Source organism: Phytophthora sojae (genome assembly GCF_000149755.1).
Source record: "Phytophthora sojae unplaced genomic scaffold PHYSOscaffold_13, whole genome shotgun sequence".
In the NCBI taxonomy this organism is placed as follows: domain Eukaryota; phylum Oomycota; class Peronosporomycetes; order Peronosporales; family Peronosporaceae; genus Phytophthora; species Phytophthora sojae.
Window position 1 is genome coordinate 1,070,265 of NW_009258127.1, and position 19,710 is coordinate 1,089,974.

The following is a 19,710-nucleotide window of genomic DNA, read 5'->3' on the forward strand; positions in this document are numbered from 1 at the left end:
GCAAATTGCGGTCAGGCCCGACAGTACTTTCATGGTCGCTGCCAAAGCAGAGATACACCACGTGAAAGCTCTCACTGAGTAGATTGTGTGTATGCACATTAGCACCTCGCTCTACTGTACTATTGACACCCAAGGCGGCTAACATGATACATGGGGGGAGCCAGAGCGCTCGGAGGCCCGCATTGGAGCCTGTGACAGGTGTGCCCCGCGCTACGCTCTTGAAGGCAGTAGATACCACGTCGAGACTTCAACAAGGGTATCCAGAGATGACATCTCCCTGTCAACTTCAGAGGGGATGACGCTCGCGGTCTCCAAGCAGGAGTGAAACTCTGCCAAGTTCAAGGACCGATGACATGCCACAGATGGCAAGCTTCGCTACTGTATCCATACAATGGTACGTGGCGACCAACGTACGTACACTCTCCGTTCCTGAAGAGGCGGGTGCTAACAGCGGCAACTTCAGGAAGTTCGTCGTCGACCAAGCTGTCAGTAAGCGCTGACACGCACATTTGCTTCGCTTCGCCGCCAACTTCAAAAACTCATCGTTACTCGCGCCACGCGGCCAGCCGTACCGCACACGAAAGGGAAGCTCAATTGGTGAGCCTGATACTGCCGGCCACCGGCAGCGTAGCTTTGCAGCAGAGCGGCGTTGTGACTGGGGCCCCTTTCGCTCCGGTTCGCAGCACCTTGGTGCTTTTCCCGGCTCTGTGTGGCTTGCGGGCTTGGAGGGGGGCGACTAGCAAAGTGACGGTGTTTGAAGTTGCGCGTGGCGGTTCTTTTCGTCTGCATGCAACAGTGCCATCTATTTTGTCGCCAATCAAAAGCCAACTTGAAGTTTTCGAGCTCACAGAAAACGTGCAATTTCCTGGAGTGTAATTGATTGCGCCATTTGAAATCGGTTAATACGTATTGGTGCTGTCTTTCGAATACATCCCTTCGCAATGTCGCCGATACTGAATTCCAATAATTGCAATTATTGCGAGGAGGATGTACCAGGGGCCTTCAAAAGCGTCCAGCCTGCCTCACTGTCTACGCTATCCCGCCGACAACAAGCATCAAGCGTAGCACGCGCGACGTAGGGCCTTGGTGCCTCCACTCTATCAACGCAGTTGCAGCAAGTGGATTGATCTTGATCACCATCCTTGCCCGCCTCCAATGAGCCAAGCGCTTCTCCGCTCTGGTCTCACTTTGCAATTGTCTCCTCTGCGAGCAACAAGACCCACCCACCCACAAGCACCCTATCACAAGCACAACCATGGCCGGATCGGACAACGTCGACGTCGTGGAGCAGGCCGTGACGCTCTTCTACTCGACCTTCTCGCAGTACGCCAACCTGCCGCGCGAGGCGCTGACCATCGCGGCGGCGCCCGGCCGCGTGAACCTCATCGGCGAGCACACGGACTACAACGACGGGTTCGTGTGCCCGCTGGCGCTGGACAAGACGACGGTGGTCGTGGGCGTGCGCGCGCCCGCCGAGTCGGCGGCCACCACCAAGCTGGCGTCCGCGAGCTTCCCGGGCCAGGTGCTCGAGTTCCCGGCCGACAACACGGAGCAGCTGGACAAGACGCAGCCGTCGTGGGGCAACTACCCCAAGGGCGTGACGGCCGAGTACCTCAAGCACCTGAACCGCAAGGAGCCCCTGGGCGTGCACGCGGCCATCGTGAGCACGGTGCCGTTCGGCAGCGGCCTGAGCAGCTCGGCGGCGCTCGAGGTGGGCTTCGCCACGTTCCTCGAGAGCCTCTTCGAGATCAAGGGCGTGTCGGCCATCCAGAAGGCGCTGCTGTGCCAGGCGGCCGAGCACGAGTACTGCAACGTGCCGTGCGGCATCATGGACCAGTTCATCTCGTCCTGCGGCAAGAAGGACTGCGCGCTGCTCATCGACTGCCGCACCAAGGAGCCGACGGCCGTGGCCTTCCAGGACCCGGACGTCGTCATCGTCGTGTGCAACTCGAACGTCAAGCACGAGCTCAACGGCGGCGAGTACAAGGAGCGCGTGCTGCAGTGCCAGGCGGCCGTCAAGGCGCTGCAGACCCACGGCCACCCGCAGATGACGCACCTGCGCGACGCCACGGTGCCCGCGCTCGACTCGGTGCGCGAGGCGCTGGGCGACGAGGTGGTCTACCGCCGCGCGCGCCACGTGATCACGGAGGACGAGCGCACGGTGGCCGCCGTGGACCACATCCGCGCGCGCCAGTACGCCGAGGCCGGCAAGCTCATGTTCGAGAGCCACGCGTCTCTGCGCGACGACTACGAGGTGAGCACGCCCGAGCTGGACTACCTCGTGGAGACGGCCCGCGGCTGCGAGGGCGTCTTCGGCGCGCGCATGACGGGCGGCGGCTTCGGCGGCTGCATCGTGGCGCTCGTGCAGCAGCAGCACGCGCAGAAGCTCATGGACACGCTGGATGCCGGCTACCCCGCGGACAAGTTCGGCTCGGAGCTGCCCAAGCCCGCCAGCTTCCTCACGCGCATCGGTGACGGCGCGCACGTCGTGCAGGCGGGCGTCCCCACCCCGGCCTCGGCTTAGAGAGTCATCGAATTGTGCGTATGAGCGGCGAGGGCATCGGTTGACTGTGGCTTCGGTTCTTTGGGCCTGGTACAGTTGATGTTGCTCGCCGCAAGTGTAGGTTTTGAGTACCATGTCAGCAATGAACTCTGAATTTGTATTGCAAGTGGGGTGTTGGTTGGTGGGTTCATGGTGGCAAACACTGTCTTGCTAGTATCCGCTGACGCACGGCCAGTTATGGCTCTAGTAGTAGTACAAGGCAACGCGGTGTTTGTTGCGTGTGAGATTTTGATGCAGTCTAGGTTTAACGCAGGCAGGCCACACCGCGGTCTAATGTACGTTTTGCCGAAACACCAATTTGCAGTGCCCAATGTGTTTGCAGCTTACTGTCTCTGTTTTGTGTCGCGTCGACACCCCTCGTAGTTGGCCGTGCAGGACGCAGTGTGTGGTCTCCTGCGTGGCATTCTTCGTTGCGATCTTCTCGCAAAACCTGAAGTTGAAGTTGGTTCCGTATTTAAACAGGTGCACCTACCACACTAACCACACTTCAATTGAGGGCATGCAAAACGCAACGGTGCATCCGATCCGATCCGGGAGACGGCGACCATCATGCTCCTCGCTCTGGTGCCCGTCCTCCTGCTCTACGCAGCCCTCAGCAACTCCGCAACCTACGGGAAGAACGTCACCATCCACGTGTGGGAGAACGGCCTCCCCGTTCTCCCCAGTGTAGGGCAACCCCACTCTACCTCCACCTCCTCAATGCCCTTCCAAGTGCTCCAGTACAACCTCTTCGGACGGCCCTACGAGGTCTCGAGCGACGGCCAGAGCGAGCGGCTGCAGCGCGTGCCCGGGTCTCTGCGCCGCATCTCTCCGGCCATCGACGTCGTGACCTTCGCCGAGGCGGACATCAAGCCGCAGCGGGACGAGATGCTCGCGCAGTTCCTCAAGTTCGGCTTCAACCACTCGACGACAGTGCTGCACGACCCGGACCCGTTCACGAGTCTGCTGAACGGAGGGGTCATGGTCGTGTCCAAGTGGCCCATCCTGCGGGAGGCGCAGCACGTGTACCGCAACGCGTGCCACTACTCGGACTGTCTGGCGGCCAAGGGCGTCAAGTACGCTCGCGTGCTCAAGACGGTGAACGGCACGTCCAAGATTTTCAACGTGTTTGCAACGCACATGCAGGTAGGGGGCGGGGCACATTTTGGTTAGAATACTGTGGGGAGGGGTGTGTATTTAAGTGGACTTGTGGTGGGGGTGCAGGCTTGGTCCACGCCGGAAGGTCGGTCGGATCGGATCCACCAAGCCAAACAGGTAACGTCTTGTATTGTTGCACCTCTGGGATTGCCTTTTGTGTTGAATGGTTAGGCTTTGGTGGTCGCAGATGCGTGAATTTATCGATGCTATGGGGATCCCGCATCACGAGGTGGATTTTTTTTCAATTCGAGAGGCTTCGTTTTTTGTTGAGGTGCTGACTACTACAGCGGCATTGATGTTTTAGCCGCTGGTCTTTGCGGGGGACTTTAACGTGGACAATCACACCTTCGGGGATGAAGTGGCGCACCTGGTCGACTTGCTCCAAGCGCATGAGCCGCGTCAAATCGGCAAGCAGATTTTCACGAGCGAGTACGTTTGTTTCACTGCCGAGCGAAGTGAGAGTTGGTGAACGAACTAACGTGATCGCATAATTTTCATCAGCCCTCACACGAATGTGCTGGTCGGTCGTGACGGAGCTGCCATCAGCAACAAGTGCTCTGCCCAGTACGTCAAGAACTGGGGGCCACCGCAGGTTGGTTTTGATATTGGCATCAACATGTACACCCAGAATTTTCGCTAATGGCTTTATCTTGTTTCGTTACTATGCAGGATGGCGTTTTCCACCCTTCACTACTTACTCGAACGACATGCGGGATGCACTCGGAGGCTACCGAGCCCAATTGGCTCGTGTTCGTCGAGCCCGATACCATGTGCTATTGTCCGTGCTGCCCGTTGGAGTGGCTAGACTATGTCCTCTATGGCAAAGGTAGCTTGATCGCTTCTTGATCATGATGCAGCAGCCTCTCGAACTGACGTATTTCGTGGTGTAGCTCCCTATCAGCAGCCCAGTGCCGTGCCAACGCTCGAAGCCTACGTGAACCAAGTTCCCCATTTCACAGTTGACTGGACGGCTTCGGAGAGCAACATGAAGATGGCGCTGGTTGACCTCTCCGACCACTACCCAGTGCTGGGCAAGTTCGAGTTCCCCGTAACGCGCGGCAAGGGCAAGGATGACGATCCTTTGACGTACCATTTGGACGGCTGCTCCACAGACGACGACTGCCACTTCCGCAACTTTCGCTGCTACTGCAATGGCCCCAATTGCTACTACGAGGGTAACCACACCAATGGCTGGGTCTTAGACTCGGAACACCCAGTCAACCGCAACTGCTTGTACCAGAAGACCTCCTTCCGATGCCTATGTGGCCCGACGTGATTTTTTGTTGAGAGATCGAATACTTATCAAGCAACAAGGTAAACTATGTGGCTGTGTCGTCTTTTGATGCATTTAAGCCTCTCTTTTGTCGTCTTTTAGCTTCGTCGCTCCACCCAACCTACGAGAGCGTGGCGAACGGGTCGTTACCGAAGTTTTGCATTGATGTCTGCCTCGGCGGTGCGTTCATTGGAGCCGCCGTCATGAATGGGGAAGCCTGTGGGCCTCCGAACCCTCCGTACGATGGCATAGCGTTAGTTTGCGGGCCACCGAAGCCCATAGGAGCAGGTGCCATACCGAAAGCTCCAACGCTACCGACCGTGTTGTACATCATCGGTTGGGCGGGGGCCATCCCGCCGTAGAAGCCGCCTGGTGCCTGTGTGGCGTTGTACATTGTTGTCGGGAACGCCATAGGGGGAGGTGTCGGCAGAACCTGAACCTTCTCCTTGGGAGCAAGCTGTCGAGCCTGCTCCAGCGTCTGGTAGCTCTTGGCAGAGCGTTGCACCGGCATCTTGTCTTCAGCTTTCAAGTTGAGGTTGACCATGTTGGAGGACCACAAGTCTCCAGCGTCGGCCTTCTCCTCTTCGGTTGGTGTCGGCTCAAGTGTTGCCTCCACTGGTGGGGAGGTCTCTTCAACTGGGGCAGGCGTGGTGAAGTCCAGCCCAGATAACATCGACGTGATATCTTGCTGCTTAGCAGGCATACTCGGCATGGCAGCGGGCATCGTTGACATGGCTGAAGGAGGCATCGAAGATACCGGGAACCCATCGGAGTCCGTGAAGGCGGGGAACGCGGGACTGGTCGTCGGTGCGGGACTTTGCCACATATCGAAGACGACGGGGGCCTCGGCAACAGATTTGGATGCCTGGCGAGGCGGGGAAGGCGGGGAATTGGGAGACGCCGCCACAGTCCTCGCACGCTGGCGCGACTCGGGGGCTGTCGACGTAAGGCACAGTCGTTAGTGAGAAGTGGGCGCTAACAACTCCAAAGTATGGCGAACGTACAAATGTAGTCGGGTTTCGGGTGGCCACAGGCTTCGCAGATCGGCGCTAGCGGCTTCTCGTTCACGAGCGTGCATGCCGTGCACTCCCAGGGCGAGAAGGAGTTCTCGCGCGACGAGTTGCGGCTGCCCCCGTTGGAGTTGCTGCCGTTGCCGTACCCGCCATTGGAGTAGTTGTACGTGAAGGAGCTGTTGCGGGAACCAGAGCCTCCGGTCGACGGGGTGCGCGTGGCCGACGTCACGACGTTGCCCTGCGGCTTCGTGAACTTGGTGGGGTCCAAACGATCCGGCAAACGACGGAAGGACATGCCGTCCACGATCAAGTCTGCAAGTTGTACGAGTACAAACAAGGTGTAAGTTGTTCAAGTTATGGCAACAGGGCTCCATGATTCAGAATTGTTACTGGTTGGTAAGTTTCGCACCATACATATCGTTGAGGTCCACCGATGGCTTGATGATAATGTGCACGCAGTGGCCTCCTGCGAGGTTGAACACGTAGTCCCAGTCGCCAAAGGAGAGCTGTTTAACAGACAAAGAGAGAGATGAGGGGTCAGATGTCCGGATTCGTATTGGAGACGCTACATAACCAAAGGCGTTGTGTTGAGACTCACCGACTGCGACGTGTACTTGACGATGCCATCGACGCGCAGCACCTTCTTGCCGGACGCGAGCGAGTGCGTGAGCGAGATCTCAAACTCGCGGCCTTCCTCGACCTTGAGGCGCCAGACGACGCGCTTCTTGGAGCTCTCGATGGTCTTGCCCACGTTGGACACGTTGTAGTACAGCGCCGCCGCTCGGGCGTTCGAGGCCTTGACGGTGCCCCACTGGCTCTGCCACGACATGACTGAAGAAGTACGAGCAAAGAAAGCTGTCTGCGGCGTGCGGTGAGGACTTTGGGAACTCTGGGGCAGGGCAGAACGGTCGACGTCGAGTGGCGCTAGGTCTAGTGACCAAGTATAGGGAGGTCGTTACAGCGTTTCTGCTCTAGCGAAACCAACGAGAAAAGGAGAAGCATGGCATGGCACGGCATGGCATGGCACGGCATGGCATGGCGCGTGTTCTTCATTTGATCGAGTATAATACATGAATTGCAGTGCAGCTCAGCTGCTTGGGAAGGATTACCATGAAAGACTTCCACGCGATTGCGGGGCCGAATGGATCATCATCGTTTACAGCCTCAAATCAACTGCCGGCGGAAGTTCTCACTTTTCAAGACCGACCGAGCACCCAAGTCACTCAATCTTCTCTTAATGGGCAACAGCAGCAGCAGCAGCACCGCGAACGACAGTCGATCTCAAGTTCCCGACAACTGGGACGCGTCCTGCATTTCGACGCAGAAGGGCAAAACGGTCGTCGTCACGGGCGCCAATTCGGGCATCGGGTATCACACTGCGCTCGAGTTCGCGCGGAATGGCGCGGATGTGGTCTTGGCCTGCCGCAATGAGGCGAGGGGCAAGGAGGCCGAGAAGAAGATCCGGGAAGCTCTGAAATCGACGCCCGATGCCGGCTCCGTCAAGTTCAAGATGCTGGACGTGAGCAGCCTGGGCAGCGTTCGCAGCTTTGCGGACGAGTTCAAGACGACCCACGACCGACTCGACCTCCTGATCAACAACGCAGGGGTCATGGCCGTGCCCTTCGCGAAGACTGTGGACGGCTACGAGCGGCAGTTCGTCACCAACCACCTCGGCCATTTCTTGCTGACCGCTGAGCTGCTCCCGTTGCTCATGCAGAGCTCTCCCTCTCGAGTGGTGAACGTGGCGAGCTTGGGCCACACAGGAGCTGACATTGAGCGCTTCAAGTGCGGGTCTGGGATCATGCGCACCAACGACCAAGGCTACCGCCCCATGGAAGTATACTCCGAGTCCAAGCTGAGCAACCTGCTCTTTACCTTTGAGCTGGATCGACGACTCCGCGCTCACAGCGAGGCGGGTGTGCTCTCTGTGACCTGCCACCCTGGCTTCACCGACAGCAACCTTGGCGTGGCGCCTGGACTCGAGAACAAGGGGCTCACCGGTTTCCTTTGGCGCATGGGGCAGTACCTGCCACTTACTCAAAGCGCCGCGATGGGGGGCCTCCCCACACTGTACGCTGCTACAGCATCTGATGTCCAGGGTGGCGACTACTACGGCCCGGGGAACTGCTTCGAAATTTGGGGGTTTCCCAAGCGTGTCCAGCCGAAGGGCTTTGCTAAAGATGAAGTGGCCGCGCAGGCGCTTTGGGAGGAGAGCGAAAGGCTGATGAAGGGGAAATTCGACGTCTGAATCATGAATGGATGGCATGGTATGCTAACACCTACCTAGTCGCTAACCTTGATCATCATGCAAAAATCAACTCGGTAGCAATATCTTATGTGGTCCGTTAGCTGTTGTCTATTGATTCAATGCAGTCACTCTTCGACAGATATGTGCTCGAGGATATAGCACGTGAACGGTGGCGTTCTTTTCTCACTCCATAGCGGGCGAACGACTTGTTGTGGCGCCAAGCAGTTCAGTGCATGAACGCTCTGTCTTAACAGACCCCCGTCGTGCAGATCATTCCGACAGCTTTGACATCTTGCCAACGAATACAATAGCCGGATTGATCTGATCCGGTATTGAAGTTGTGTTGATTTTTTATCCTCCGTCGTACTGACAGGTTACAGCTTGGCCCTACATGTGAAGCCCGGGATTGCTGTAGTTTTGGGCCGGGTTCTTAGCGGTATCCACGACTGCGCCGTTTGATTCACGGGAACAGCATATCCGGTGGATACGAACCAACAGTGCTAGGCGCGAGGGTGTTGGAGCTCTTTTCAGCGTTAACGATTTGAGCCAGGCGAAGCACAACCGCGATGGTCACAGCTTGGATAAGCTTTATCGTAGATTCTTGCGGTGCTGTGAGCCGTAGTGGTTAGTCGGAGACGAAATGGCAAGTGAATACTCGAAGCGAGTGCTGGCTAGGTGCATCTGTACGGTTTTCAAATGAGAGTGATCAAGTTAGACTGGCCGCTTCAAATTGTCGAACGTTGCTACCGATTACGTTGCTGCATGCGCTTTCGAAAAGTCGGCGCAAGCCAGCACAAGCGATCGCAGTATGTATTTCCGCTGAGCATAGCGGGCGTTTTACGTTGAGTACTTGAGTGCGTACAGTTCTGTGCGATGCCGCACTTTCAGGGCACAGTGCCCGGCGATTGGCCTATGAATTACGTCATTTGCTAGCCTCTGCGTGATTGAGTGACTACTGCATCGCTGACGTAGTAACATCGGATACACGTAAGCTGAGTAGCAGTATGAAGGTCAAGCAGTTTTATCGATGAAGCAATACTGTCGCTAAGATGATCTGCCCCAGCTTACAAATACACCACCTCATTCTACAGAGGAGGGTAACACCTCGAGTTCGTGGTCGAGCAGTGTGTTCTCGTCCGCGGCGAAGCGGAAGTGTCCCTGCACGCTCTTGCCGCCGAGCACGTGTGGCAGCCAGATGAAGTCGTCCGCCCACATGCTCTTGTACGGGATGTCCGCGGCGTCATACCACTGCGGCTTCATCTCGTCGCTCTCGGACGGCTCGCCGCTGAACTGCCGCGTCAGGAACACATGCACCTCCTGCAGCAGCACCCAACCGCATCGGCCACAAAGGTGAGTGAGACCACCCAGCCCAGCAGCCAGTACATTCCCCCAGTTTATTTCAGCCACGCACCATCACTTCCTTGCCCTCCTCGAACGAGAACAGCAGCACGCCACGCGGCTGCAGGTGCTCCGGCTGCACCGTCACGTTGGCTTCCTCCTGCACCTCGCGCGCCGCGGCCGCCGCAATGCTCGCGTCCGTCGGCTCCACCTTGCCGCCGAAGCCGTTCCACTTGCCCATGCCGAAGCCGCGCTTCTTCAGGCCCAGCAGCACCTGCATCCCGTCACCTCGCGCGGACGCGCCATCGCGCACGAGGAACGCCAGCGTGAGCAGCTTGCGCGGAAGCGGCGGCACGTGCAGCATGCTTGTCAGTGGCTGCCGGAAGATGTGTCGTCACAGTGTAGCCATGTGCGTCACACCTTAAATCAGGCCTCGATACGAACATAGAGCTCGTATCGTGCTGGATATCACAACTAGTAGTGACATTACACTTGAACTCACTAAGAAGGGTACAGATGCTGATGCTAAACCCGACATACAATCTCCCAGTCACCCACTTCAACGGGTGGTATCCTTTTCCGCACTCATTCGCAGATTAGCCACCACGTGCGCACTCGAGAGCGCGAGGAGTGTTGGCCGTCTGCCGCCTCGCCCCCCCCCCCCCCGTCGAGCCAAGCTGCTGCTGTATCTCGCCAACCGCTCGCCCACCATGCTCGGGGTGCTGGGCGTGGCGCTGCTCTCCGTGTGCGTCTCGCTGTCGCTCTGCGTGGTGCCGGCGCTCGCGCGCTTCACGGTCTTCCCGCTGCTCTCGGGGCTCGTGCACAAGTTCGCGGCCGCGTACCTGACCGACAGCATCCAGGTCGAGTACGCCTTCGGCTCCTTCGAGGTGCGCGGCCGCCGGGGCGCCGGCGTGCGCTCGGAGCTGCTGCGCGGCGTCACCATCTCGCTCTTCTTCATCCGCCTGCAGAGCGCCTTTCTCAAGACGCTGGCCTTCGCCAAGCAGGGGCTTGCCCCCGTGGAGCTGCGCAGCGTGAGCGTCAAGAAGGTCGCGATCCACCTGGCCACCACGTGGAAGGTCGTGGTCGAGGTGGAGGGCGTGGCCGTGGACGGCCGCATGGTGGACCCCAACGTCGAGGGCGTCTTCGAGGTGCAGGACGCCGTGGCCATGAAGCTCGTGGACGCCGCCAACTGGCTGAACATGCTGGTGCTGGAGCGCACCAAGACGGAGCTCAGGCAGAAGCAGGAGGAGGAGCGGACGGCCGGCGCGCCGCCCAAGAGCTTTTCGTTTAAAGATCGCGTGCTGCAGCAGATCGCCGCGCAGGTGGACGTCCACGTGAGCAACGTGAGAGTTGCCATCACGGGTCTGACCCCGGGCGTGGCTGCTATCGACGGACACGACGATGAGACCGAGGAGAAGGACGACGAGGACGCTGAAGTGGCCACGACCAGCTCCATCCCCGCTGTACTCAAGCCCACGCGCGTGAGCTTCTCGATGCAGTCGTACGACCTGCTCACGGATGTGCTGCATGACAACGCCGAGGAGGCGATGCAGCTGGTGCTGACGTCGGACGAGATCAAGGTCGAGTACGCCATGAGCATCAAGGGCATGGCCATTTGCGCTGCTACTGTGGAAGACGAGGACGACGAGAAGGCAGCTGTGGAGAAGAAGCAAGACCCACTGAAGGATAATGGCGGCGTGGGCCCCGGCGAGACCCCGTTGTTGTCTTTCCCAGAACTGGACTTGAAGCTGAAGGTGCCACCAATGCCAAGGCTGCTGGGAATTGTGGAGGACATTGCCCCTGTCCCATTGAAGCACCGCCTCGCGCAAGTGGAGCTGACGTCGGCTTCGATCAACAACATCTCAGTCACCCGTGAGCTGCTTGTGGGCGTGCTGCGTGACCTGTTCGTTCCGTACACTGACCACCAAATCTTGGTGCAGTCGGTGCGCGCGTTAGAGCATGATGAAACCGTCCGAAAGCCGCTCTCGCACGAAGACGAAACCTTTTACTTGGACAATTACGACCAAGTGGACACTAACAAGTCGCTGTCGACACAAGAGAAGAAGGACCGCAATGAGAAGCTGCACGCGCTTGAAGCTTCGATGTCGCTGAACAAAATTCTCAGGCTGCGCAGTCGAGCGATGGGGTTGGGCAAGTACTACCGTCGCACTCAGGAGGAACTGTCGCTTGCGGATTACACGGCCATCGTGCAGGAAAACGCTGCCAAGCCAAGCAACATCATGTTTAGAGCCATGCAGATCGCACTGCGCTGGGACAACATGAGCATTGGTTTTGCTGAGCGTGGTCGGCAGGTTGCTGAGATGGTGGTGGTCGGCTTTGGTGTCAATGTGCGCACCTTTGCTATCGCTGAGGGAGAAGAGAAGCAAAAGCTTGATGTCGACATGGTGCTGGGGCAAACTACCTTCGTCGTCAATGCGGGTTCTTCTGCGTTGAGTCCTGTTTCTCCGACAGCGAAGTTGATGTTTGCCGATTTCAGCAAGGTTGCAGCCAACTCGGACGCTCTTACACCGCCACAGATGCTGACAGCTCATGTTAGTCAATATGAAAGTGGGAAGCAGGATGTGCGCGCTGGTGTGAACAACGTCAAGCTAGTGCTTTCGGCGGCCGCGCTAGAGCATTTCTTGTTGTACGTGGATCGCCTGAGTACGAAGACTACCCAAGTGCTGTCAACGTCACGCCCAGCTACGGCATCTGTTGGTCATTCCGAGGCATCTCCCGCACCGGTTCAAGTCGCACAAAGTGAGGTGGAAACGGTGACCAAGGAGGTGTCCATGTCCCCGTTCAGCTTGCTTGGCGGAATGCTGCTGAACCTCGATGTGAACATGAACGACTGCCACATCCTTTTGCTCCCAACTGAATCGTTTTCGAAGTCGCTCTTCACGGATATCAACGTTGAGACGTGGCAAAGCGACTATGTTGTTGATTGCCGCGTGGATATTCCAGCGACACTTACGATTCACATCGAAAGCTCCAAGGTTAAGGAAATGATGGAGCTCAACGTCCACAGCTTCAGTATTGGTGCGCAATACGTTGAAGGTGCTAAGGAGGTGGAACCGGTTTTGGCTCCGACTGCCGTTGTGTTCCAGTTCAAACTGGAACAGGACACCAAGGATCCCTTGATTTGCCACCAGAACGTGATGATGCATATGCCCGACGTCATGCTTGCAGGATCGGACCTCAGTTTGTCGTTGTTGGCATCTTGCGGTGAAGCCCTTGGCAAGATGCAAACAACGACTCCCGACCAAGCTCGACTTCGGATGGAAAGTCTCATGAAGCAAGAAGAAATTCGCCGTCAGGCTGAAGTTGATGCCGTTCTCGATCGCTTGCATCGTCTATTCAACGAGATTGATGCCAACGGGAATGGCCGCATCGAGCTGGGTGAACTGTTGTTACTTCTTCGCCGTGTAAAGGTCGGAGACACTTTGCTGGAAAGCGAGTTAGAGTATTTCGTCCGCGAGCTGTTCAAGGAGATTGACCAGGATGGCAACGGCTTTTTGGAGTTCCAAGAGTTGCGTGTGTACTTGCGCGATGATCTACTGTCGGATGAGGCGGCAGCTTCGGATTCGTCGGCTGGAAATGGCAGCAACGCGCTAAACGGTTTCCTCAACTTGCGTGGCAATGAGTATCACTCATTTGAGGTGATCAACAAAATGTGTGAGACGAAGATTACTTCGACTGAGCAACTCGCCGAATGGATCAAGCGTCCTGCATTCGAAGGAAGATTCTGGGAATTGTTTGCGAGTGAAACCCGCGTCTCGAATCGGTCGTTTGGCGACCAGAACCCCTTGGAAGTGCAGAAGAAGCTGGTTCGACTGTTGAAGAACTACGACGCTGCTAATCTCATCTGGGACGCGTTAGTGTTGCCCGCTATGGAAGATAACTGCACAGATCACGTCATATGTGAGTGGTTGCTGCAACCGTTCACGCACTGCGGTGGAATTAGCGAGTATCAGAGTGCAGCGAAAGTGATCGCCAAGAAGAAACGTGATGGCATCTTCAGTGCTGCCCTGGAAGAGGCTGAACACCTGGTGAGCAAGCTCACACAGAACACAAACCCAGTAAAGAAGCAGCTGCAGTTTACGACGGATGTGAAGATGGGTAACCTGCGGTTCGTTCTTACGGACACAGAGCTTCCTGCTCGATTCTGCCGCGGTGACTTTGTCGTGAAAGATGTGAAGATGTCGATGGAATTGACTGGCAAGGAAATTGACGAGATCGGCCCTGTCGATTGGGTCGGCTTGGCTACCTCTGGCAATTCGGAATGGACGGTGCTGTTCGGGTTCAAGTTGTCGTCGTCATGCTACAGTGACATCGCGAACGATATGGAAAACATTATTGAGCCGTGGGAACTGGTTGCTGGTGTTTCATCTGATGCTGGTGAAAATGGTTTCTCTGTCTTGATGGAGGCTGCCAAGCGCTTCCAGATCAATGTTACTCCGAGCGTCTTGAAGACCTACCGCGCCTTGATGGACGCTCTTGACGGTGAAGCCCAACAGAACGCCCTGCAAAAACACCAGGACAGCTTCCAGAGCACTGCAGCCGCGAAGAAGCACAAAGAAACCGACTGCCTCGTGCAAAACTTTACTGGCTGCAAGGTCGTTCTGAAGCTGAATGGCAGCGACGAAACAATCACAGTCGAAGCTCACAATCGCGCTCATATCGAAAATGGAGCTCTCAAGGACGGTGAGGCTACGCTGGACTCGCTTGAAATTGACCAGTGGGGAACGAGCAAGTCTGCCGTTAAGTTGCCGTCGTTTGGAAATGTCAGCGTTGGTGTGAGCACGGCTGAAGCAGCTCCGTCAACGTTGTTTGTCACAGTGTTTTCGCGCCTGGAAAACCCGAAGCGTCAGCTGATCGTTCTGCGTTCGAACACCTACTTCTGCAACCACAGTTCTGAGTGTTACGAAGTGAAGTACTTGAGTCTCGGTAGCGAGGGAAGGAAGGCTGTGGAGTCTCCCACCATCAAGCTGCGGCCCAACGAGCGCATTTCGTTGCCACTCTCGCTTCTGATGGGTATCACCGAGTTTTACGCCCGTCCAGAGAATTACGAACACTGGATTGTAAAAACGTCGCTGAACAACGACGTGCTAACATCCACCGAGGCCATCAAGGAGCTGGATGAACATGAAGCCGAGCGTGAGGCGAAAAAGAAGCAGCGCCGAGGTGGTACGATTGTTTATGGCGAGACTGAGGAAACATGCACGAAAATTGTCAAGCAGTTGACGCCAAACATGATTGTGCGTCGCTGGTATCTGCGCTCGCACTTCGAGTGGGAATTGGCCCTCTTGCCTCCGTTTGTGGTGCGCAACTCGCTGCCGTATGAAATGGAATACCGTTTTATCGAGTACAAGTCTAGCTCGTCGAGGGACATGAAAACTGAATACGCAAAGGTGGAAAGACTACTGCAAAGCGAGACTTCGTTGGAGCTATCCGACGGAGTATTGAGTGGTGTCGTGGAATCGGGCCACGATACCGAGGTGTCCGGTGTGTCTGGGGGCTATCCTGGATACCTCTCCGTTCGTCTGGTTGCTAAGAAACACAGTACAGGCAAGCACGTAGCATCACCATGGTCAAAACCGCTCTTGATGATGATTCACAAGGGTGTGGAGCAGTTCACAACGTCTCGCGAAAGCGTAGACGCCGACACTGGGCTCAAGTTCAACATTGACCGAATCACGCTTCCTGGTTACCCTCGGCTCGTGCGGTTTTCGAGCCCCTACTGGATTGTGGACAACACCTCGCTTGCTTTCGACTTTGCATCAACCGAGCCTGGTGCGAAGCGAAGTTCTTTCAAGGCCATGGGCGTGTGCTCACCGTTCAGTTACCCAATCATGACATCGCTGTCGCAAGACCGTTTGAGTTTGAAGCCACGTGCAAATCTCAATCATCGCCCCGAAGCATGGGGGGCGCTTGGCAATATGCCGGAGACGGCATACAAGTCTTCTTCCGTGTCAGAACATGCCGTGAAGAACGCTGACTGGTCGGAGCCCGTTAACACGACCGCAATCAACACGATGGGCGAGGTTGTGTGTGGTCCTAGCGTCTTTAGCGTGAAGATGGAAGGTTTATACGGTCTGTTCGAGCCGGGTGTCTCGGTTACATTGAGTCCGCGATACTTCGTACAGAACCGTTTGAACCAGAAGCTGTACATTCAGAGCTTTGCATCACACGACAATGACCCGCAAAAGGTCGACGACATGTTCCACAAGCGAAGTGCAGAGGAGGTAAAGCAGTTACATTTGTCGCTGGAGGATGGTCAAACGACACCCCTGTACCACTTTGGGTCTTTGAAGAAGGGTGAATCAATCGAGCAGAGCCAGCGTTACGTATCGTTCTCATTCTCCGAGGAATGGGGCACCGATGCTGACAAGAAGAACTGGTCGTTTGCAATCCCGATCAACACGGCGGGAGACCTTTACCTTCAGGTCTACTCCTCTGTGCGCCAACGTTATCTGATTTGCCAAGCAAGTGTTCAAGTCGTGGACATGTACGTGTATGTGGTTCTGACGGACGTATCTTGCGCTCCACCGTACCGAATTGAAAATTACACGCCCTTCACGGTGGACTGCGCGCAGCTGGGTGAGTCCTCCATCTTCAGCAGCGGACAAAAAGCTATGGCTGTCACGATTAAATCGGGTGCATGGCATGCATTTGCCTGGTTCAATCCGTTGTCAAAGGAGCGCCACATTGAGCTACGCCTCTCGCACTTGGACGCCCCCAAGACCCAGACGAAGAAGTACGACATCGACTATGTGGGGTACCTGGATCCTATTACTATGTGGGTCTCGCGAGATGGCGAAAAGCCGCGTCCTGTTGAATTGACTGTCCAAGTTGTCGTCGAGGAGAGTACACGTGTGCTTAAAATCGCGGAAAGGGAGCTTGAACTGAGCCTCCTAGAGAACCAGGACTCGGAGGGAGAGGGCGATTTCCAGCATCGGCGGATGCTTTATGCGTCTTCGTTCGATATCGCCTTCGATGGTTTTGGTTTCTCCTTGCTGGATGGATTCCCGCAAGAAGTGTTCTTCTCGTCGGTGGATGTCATTAAGGTGCAAAAGGCGCCTGCCTCACTGGAGTGGACGTTCTCCGTGTTGCATTGCCAGGTGGACAACATGTTAGCGACTGCCAAGTTCCCTGTTATCATGAACCCAGTAAACGCCGGTTATAGTGACAAGTCGGTCGGCAAGGAGCCAACGCCATTCGTGAAGTTGGTGCTTGATGCTGATCTGGAAGCGCGCATGGGAACGTACAAGCTGCTCGAGTTCAGCTTGAGTGACCTTGCGGTGAAGGTGGATATCGATTATTTGGTCAACCTTGTGAAGCTGCTTGAGCCGTATCTGGTGTCCGATGCTACGATGGCTCACCGCTCGCGCTTGACGCTAGAGCGTACACTTCAACGCCGCGCGCCTCCAGTGCCTGTCATGCTGGTGACGGAGGAAGGCGGCATCCAGACGGATCTGGTGTACTTTGACATCTTGCGTATTTCTTCCCTGTCGGTGGATTTGGAGTATTCGATCACGCGTAAAGACATTGTATCGTCTACGGGCGGTGGCCACTCGGTGATCTTTGGCTTCCTGAGCCAAGTCGTCGGTCTTATCGGATCAAACCTCAGCGGCTCGCCGACATTCAGTTTCAGCGAGATCGTAATTGTGCGCTGTTTCTCCACGAAACAGCGCCTGCAGAGCCAGCTTGTCGCGAACTACGTCCAGCAGGGTGTCATGCAGGCGTACCGCCTTGTCGGTAGTGCGGACATCATCGGCAATCCCATCGGTCTCGTGGAAGACTTGGGTTCTGGCGTTGTCGAGTTCCTGAAGATCACGAAGGGTGAGCTGACGGGAGATGCCCAAACGCGTGGTGAGGGAGTGAAGGTACTGGGCAAAACCATTGTGAAATCGGGCGCATCTTCTGTCGCGAAGATTACGGGCTCGCTTGACAAGTTTGTTGGCGAGTTTGCCGATGACAGCAGTGCCAGTGCATCGGGCGGTAACGATTCATCTTCGAACGACAATGCCGGCCTCAAGTTTGCAAAGGATCTCGGTCGCGGATTCACTGGAATTTTCACGAAGCCGGTGGAAGGCGCGATGAAGGGCGGCGTAACCGGACTTGTGCAGGGCACGGTACAGGGCATTGCAGGCCCTGGTGTCGTTTTGCTAAAGGGACTTACGTCTACGTCCCACAGTCTTGCGCTGGGTGTTCAGTCGACAGTCGTGGATCGCTCCCCGTTTGGCGGCCGCCGTCGCAAGCCGAAGCTTGTCGAGAACGGCAAGCTAATCGCAGAGTTCGACGAAACCCACTACAAGCCCACATTGTTGAATCTGGAAGTGCTGGGTGCGAATGGTCTGGACTGTGACAAGTCGTGCGACCCGCTGTGTGTGGCGCGTGTGGACGGTGTGGATGTGATGAAGACTGCAGTGATCTACAACACAGTCAACCCGGTGTGGAAGGAGAAGACGCAGCTGGCGCTCACGGGTGACGAGAACGAAGTGCAGTTCGTTGTGAAGGATTCGTACGGAGGCACGGTAGCGAAGACCGTTGGCAAGTGCATTCTGAGTATGGCACAACTGCAGGACGACTTCAAGCCGCCCGAGTATTCGTCGGACCTGGCTCAGTGGGTGCACACGCAAGTGAAGCCTAGCAACACGAAGAAAAACGTGAGTCATGTGATTGAAGAGAAGGACTACCCACTTGTCATGCTGAAGAAGAACAGCTCCAAGGCAACCCACGCAGCGTCGTTGGGCGACGAGAAGCACCAGGTTCTTGTTACGGTGCTTGCGTTGCGTGATATGGTGGTCACGAGCTCGACGGGTGGTGGCGTACTTGGCCTGGGCAACCTAGGAAGCCGTACGCCGAACATTTCCCCGTACATCTCTGTGCACGTGGGCAAGGACGCCAACCGCACGAACACTGCCAAGATGTCGTTCACGAAGAATCAGAAGAAGGAGCAGGTGGGCAACGCCTCGTGGGGAGAGAGCTTCACGTTCCCGTTGACCGCGAAGGAGCTGCACCGCAGCGGCGCCGACTCGAGGCTAGTCGTTTCCCTCAAGGACAAGAGCATGCTCGTGGACGCACGCCTCGGCTCTGCGACGTTGGAGATCGATGCGTCCCGGATCAACGCGCCAGCATCGACTGAGGAGCTGGTTCTAAAGGACCAGTCGGGTCAGCTGGTCGGCTATCTCACCGTGAAGATCGAGGTTACGGGCTCTGCGACGTCGTCCCGGTCGCTGTCCATCCGCTCGATTACCTCGGCCGGTGACATGGACAACCTGCCGCCCGACGCCGTCAAGGCCGGCTCTATCCGAGTGTCCTGCGTCTTCGAGTAAGCCATCTCTGATTATTTTTGCATGTAAGTGCTGTAGCATCTATTCGTAGCACAACCCAATACCCTTTTGCCAGCCACGAGGTGTTTTGCAAAGGCTTTTTACGATGTCCTCACAGGCAATGGTGTCTACGAGCTTCGTGCTATGAATCAAGTAAACTTTCCGACTTTGATGCAATCGTTTTCATGCTAGCTGTAAGTTATTGTGGACTGCTGTGAGGTTGTCGGCAACCAAGAACTGCCATGTCCAAGCATGAGAGGCTAACATTCCTCAGCTAAAGTATCGGTTGGCACAGGCGACACACTTTACCCGCGTGACTTGACTCGGATCGATCAGAGAATTGTAGTCATTTGTGTAGGTCATTGAATATCTCCACAAAGGTTTTCTTCCTCACTTCGATCTCTCATTTCCAATGAATAACCATGCATTTGTTGTTGTTTTCGACAAGTATGTCACCACTCTTAAGACCATTGCGCCCACTGACTCTTTGGAAGAGATGAGCGCGGCGGTGAGTTGAGAATGGTATCGCTCTAGCAAGTGAAAAAAATTGGACTTTTCTACTGGCGAAGAAAAGAACAGAGTGTATCTTGCAACAATGGAATCGGGGGCAGGTACCCATATGCACAGAGAGAGAGACTCGTGACAGACATGTACGACCGCCGCATCAGACTTGAACGGACGGCGCCAGAGCAAGCGACGCAGCAGTGCATGCGGCTTCCGGACGCAGGGAATGCACTTCCCCACGCCTTCGCACCGCAACGCTCGCTTTCTGCTGCATACTATACCCACTCGCACACGTGGGA

At 56.3% G+C, this 19,710-nt stretch overlaps 7 protein-coding genes across 7 annotated transcripts; 4 read left to right on the plus strand and 3 right to left on the minus strand.

Moving 5' to 3' along the window:
* Positions 1-1,255: 1,255 nt before the first annotated feature.
* PHYSODRAFT_319592 (hypothetical protein) lies at positions 1,256-2,524 on the plus strand (the record flags this gene model as incomplete). The annotated part of the gene is made up of 1 exon (XM_009539431.1): positions 1,256-2,524. One exon carries the CDS (start codon positions 1,256-1,258, stop codon positions 2,522-2,524), a length of 1,269 nt encoding a protein of 422 aa, XP_009537726.1.
* A 661-nt stretch (positions 2,525-3,185) lies between these two features.
* Positions 3,186-4,976, plus strand: PHYSODRAFT_353028 (hypothetical protein; the record flags this gene model as incomplete). Its single annotated transcript, XM_009539432.1, has 6 exons — positions 3,186-3,688; positions 3,888-3,929; positions 4,005-4,129; positions 4,202-4,292; positions 4,370-4,526; positions 4,591-4,976. Exons 1-6 carry the CDS (start codon positions 3,263-3,265, stop codon positions 4,974-4,976), a joined length of 1,227 nt encoding a protein of 408 aa, XP_009537727.1. The 5' UTR covers positions 3,186-3,262.
* Positions 4,977-5,094: 118 nt separating this feature from the next.
* PHYSODRAFT_249985 (hypothetical protein) lies at positions 5,095-5,697 on the minus strand (the record flags this gene model as incomplete). The annotated part of the gene is made up of 1 exon (XM_009539433.1): positions 5,095-5,697. One exon carries the CDS (start codon positions 5,695-5,697, stop codon positions 5,095-5,097), a length of 603 nt encoding a protein of 200 aa, XP_009537728.1.
* Positions 5,698-6,372: 675 nt separating this feature from the next.
* Positions 6,373-6,815, minus strand: PHYSODRAFT_530550 (hypothetical protein; the record flags this gene model as incomplete). Its single annotated transcript, XM_009539434.1, has 2 exons — positions 6,373-6,492; positions 6,585-6,815. The coding sequence occupies 2 exons, from the start codon at positions 6,813-6,815 to the stop codon at positions 6,373-6,375; spliced, it is 351 nt and encodes a 116-aa protein (XP_009537729.1).
* A 408-nt stretch (positions 6,816-7,223) lies between these two features.
* On the plus strand, positions 7,224-8,234 carry PHYSODRAFT_319595 (hypothetical protein; the record flags this gene model as incomplete). The annotated part of the gene is made up of 1 exon (XM_009539435.1): positions 7,224-8,234. One exon carries the CDS (start codon positions 7,224-7,226, stop codon positions 8,232-8,234), a length of 1,011 nt encoding a protein of 336 aa, XP_009537730.1.
* A 1,080-nt stretch (positions 8,235-9,314) lies between these two features.
* On the minus strand, positions 9,315-9,936 carry PHYSODRAFT_319596 (hypothetical protein; the record flags this gene model as incomplete). The annotated part of the gene is made up of 2 exons (XM_009539436.1): positions 9,315-9,551; positions 9,646-9,936. The coding sequence occupies 2 exons, from the start codon at positions 9,934-9,936 to the stop codon at positions 9,315-9,317; spliced, it is 528 nt and encodes a 175-aa protein (XP_009537731.1).
* Positions 9,937-10,282: 346 nt separating this feature from the next.
* Positions 10,283-18,910, plus strand: PHYSODRAFT_341128 (hypothetical protein; the record flags this gene model as incomplete). Its single annotated transcript, XM_009539437.1, has 1 exon — positions 10,283-18,910. The coding sequence occupies one exon, from the start codon at positions 10,283-10,285 to the stop codon at positions 18,908-18,910; it is 8,628 nt and encodes a 2,875-aa protein (XP_009537732.1).
* Between the last annotated feature and the right edge of the window lie 800 nt (positions 18,911-19,710).